General features: G+C 36.7%; 1 protein-coding gene across 1 annotated transcript; it reads right to left on the bottom strand.

Annotated features, from left to right (window-relative positions):
* Window positions 1–71: 71 nt before the first annotated feature.
* Window positions 72–1,152, bottom strand: LOC119839424 (zinc transporter 9-like; the record flags this gene model as incomplete). Its single annotated transcript, XM_038365691.1, has 3 exons — window positions 910–1,152; window positions 645–756; window positions 72–282 (listed from the first exon to the last, which is right to left on the bottom strand). Coding segments are annotated over exons 1-3 (443 nt in total), but the record flags the coding sequence as incomplete, so codon positions are not given.
* Between the last annotated feature and the right edge of the window lie 292 nt (window positions 1,153–1,444).

Below are 1,444 nucleotides of genomic sequence, written 5' to 3'. Positions count from 1 at the left end.
TATGCGTCCGTCTATCCTACACACACGTACACGTAAAAACACGTACATTCGTACACTCTTACAAACCCCACCTGCCAATCAGCGCGCCCACGTTGCTGAGTATGATGAACGAGGCCACGCCCCCCAGCAGCGTGCCCACGAGCAAGCAGCCGATGGCGTCGGGCAGCGGGCTGCCCGTGTACTGCGAGATGGCCATGCACGTGCCGGCCACCACCACGCCGGCCACCGCCGCTGTGTCCTCGAACAGCACCACGTTCACGGAGGGGTCCGAGCTGCGCATCACTGGAAACAATTGCGGTTTTATTTAAATTTGAGTAAATACATGTTCAAACGGGCAATACAACGCGGGTGAAAGTACAGTTATAATGAGTTGATTGCATTATATAATAAACAAACCATTATCTCATGGCGGGAGAGAACATTTTATTAGAAGAGTGAAATAAATTTTAATGTAATAATAAAATATAATAACAGTAAAAATTAAAAAGTATGATTTCTTTTTTATTTTTTTTTTGGTGTCGCATATATGAATCAATGAATACAAACCATACAAAAATTATGTAGCGATATTTGGCTATAAATACATGATTTCAATATATTTGTGACAAGCTTAGAGAAAATAAATAAGATGACAAAATGCTTACCATATTCATATAACGACATATTAGCTTCTTTTGCACCTTTTCTTATAGCGCTGAGAGCAACCATTAAAGTTGCACCTTCGGACACTACAGCGCCACCAAGAACAAAATAAGCCTGCAGAAAATAAATAAATATTATATTTTAATTTGATTAAAAAATTTTTGAACGAAAATAGTACCTGGAGATTATGTATAATAGCTAATAAAATATAAAACTTTAAATTTAAATAGGTAAGCAGGATATTCCTCGCTATTTATAAACAATTACCCAGTAAAAGTCGTGCAACGGTTGTGGATCAATAATCCCAGTGACCCCATGATAGAAGGATAAGCCGCAACCCACGCAAAAGATTCCGACACCCGATATCAATGACGATACGTATCTCATGTTTGTATACCCATATGGATGATCGGGATCTGCAATCTGAAAAAGTGAGATTTTTTATGTCTTATGAAGCACAATTTTTGCTGTAAGATGTTCTCAACGGTGGGGTCAATAATATCTATACATATAATAAATCTGTAGAAAAGTCATTTTTGTACATTGAAAAAATTGAAAAAAAAAATAGCCAGTGTGTGAAAAGATAACTAACAGAACCCATTTCCATCATTTTTGAAATTTTTGTCTGTTTGTCTGTTTGTTTGTGCGCACATCAGGTAAAATCTACGAATTAAATGCAGACAATGTTTATATACAAAAATTATACGTAACTTGAGGTATAACTTACTTTTTGTTTCATCGAAATCGGTTTACTCTATCACAAGATATGATTAATTTGATATTCCTACGGGATACGGACTTA

Source organism: Zerene cesonia, unplaced genomic scaffold, assembly GCF_012273895.1.
Source record: "Zerene cesonia ecotype Mississippi unplaced genomic scaffold, Zerene_cesonia_1.1 Zces_u144, whole genome shotgun sequence".
NCBI lineage: Eukaryota > Metazoa > Arthropoda > Insecta > Lepidoptera > Pieridae > Zerene > Zerene cesonia.
This window is presented reverse-complemented; position numbering and strand designations above follow the sequence as displayed.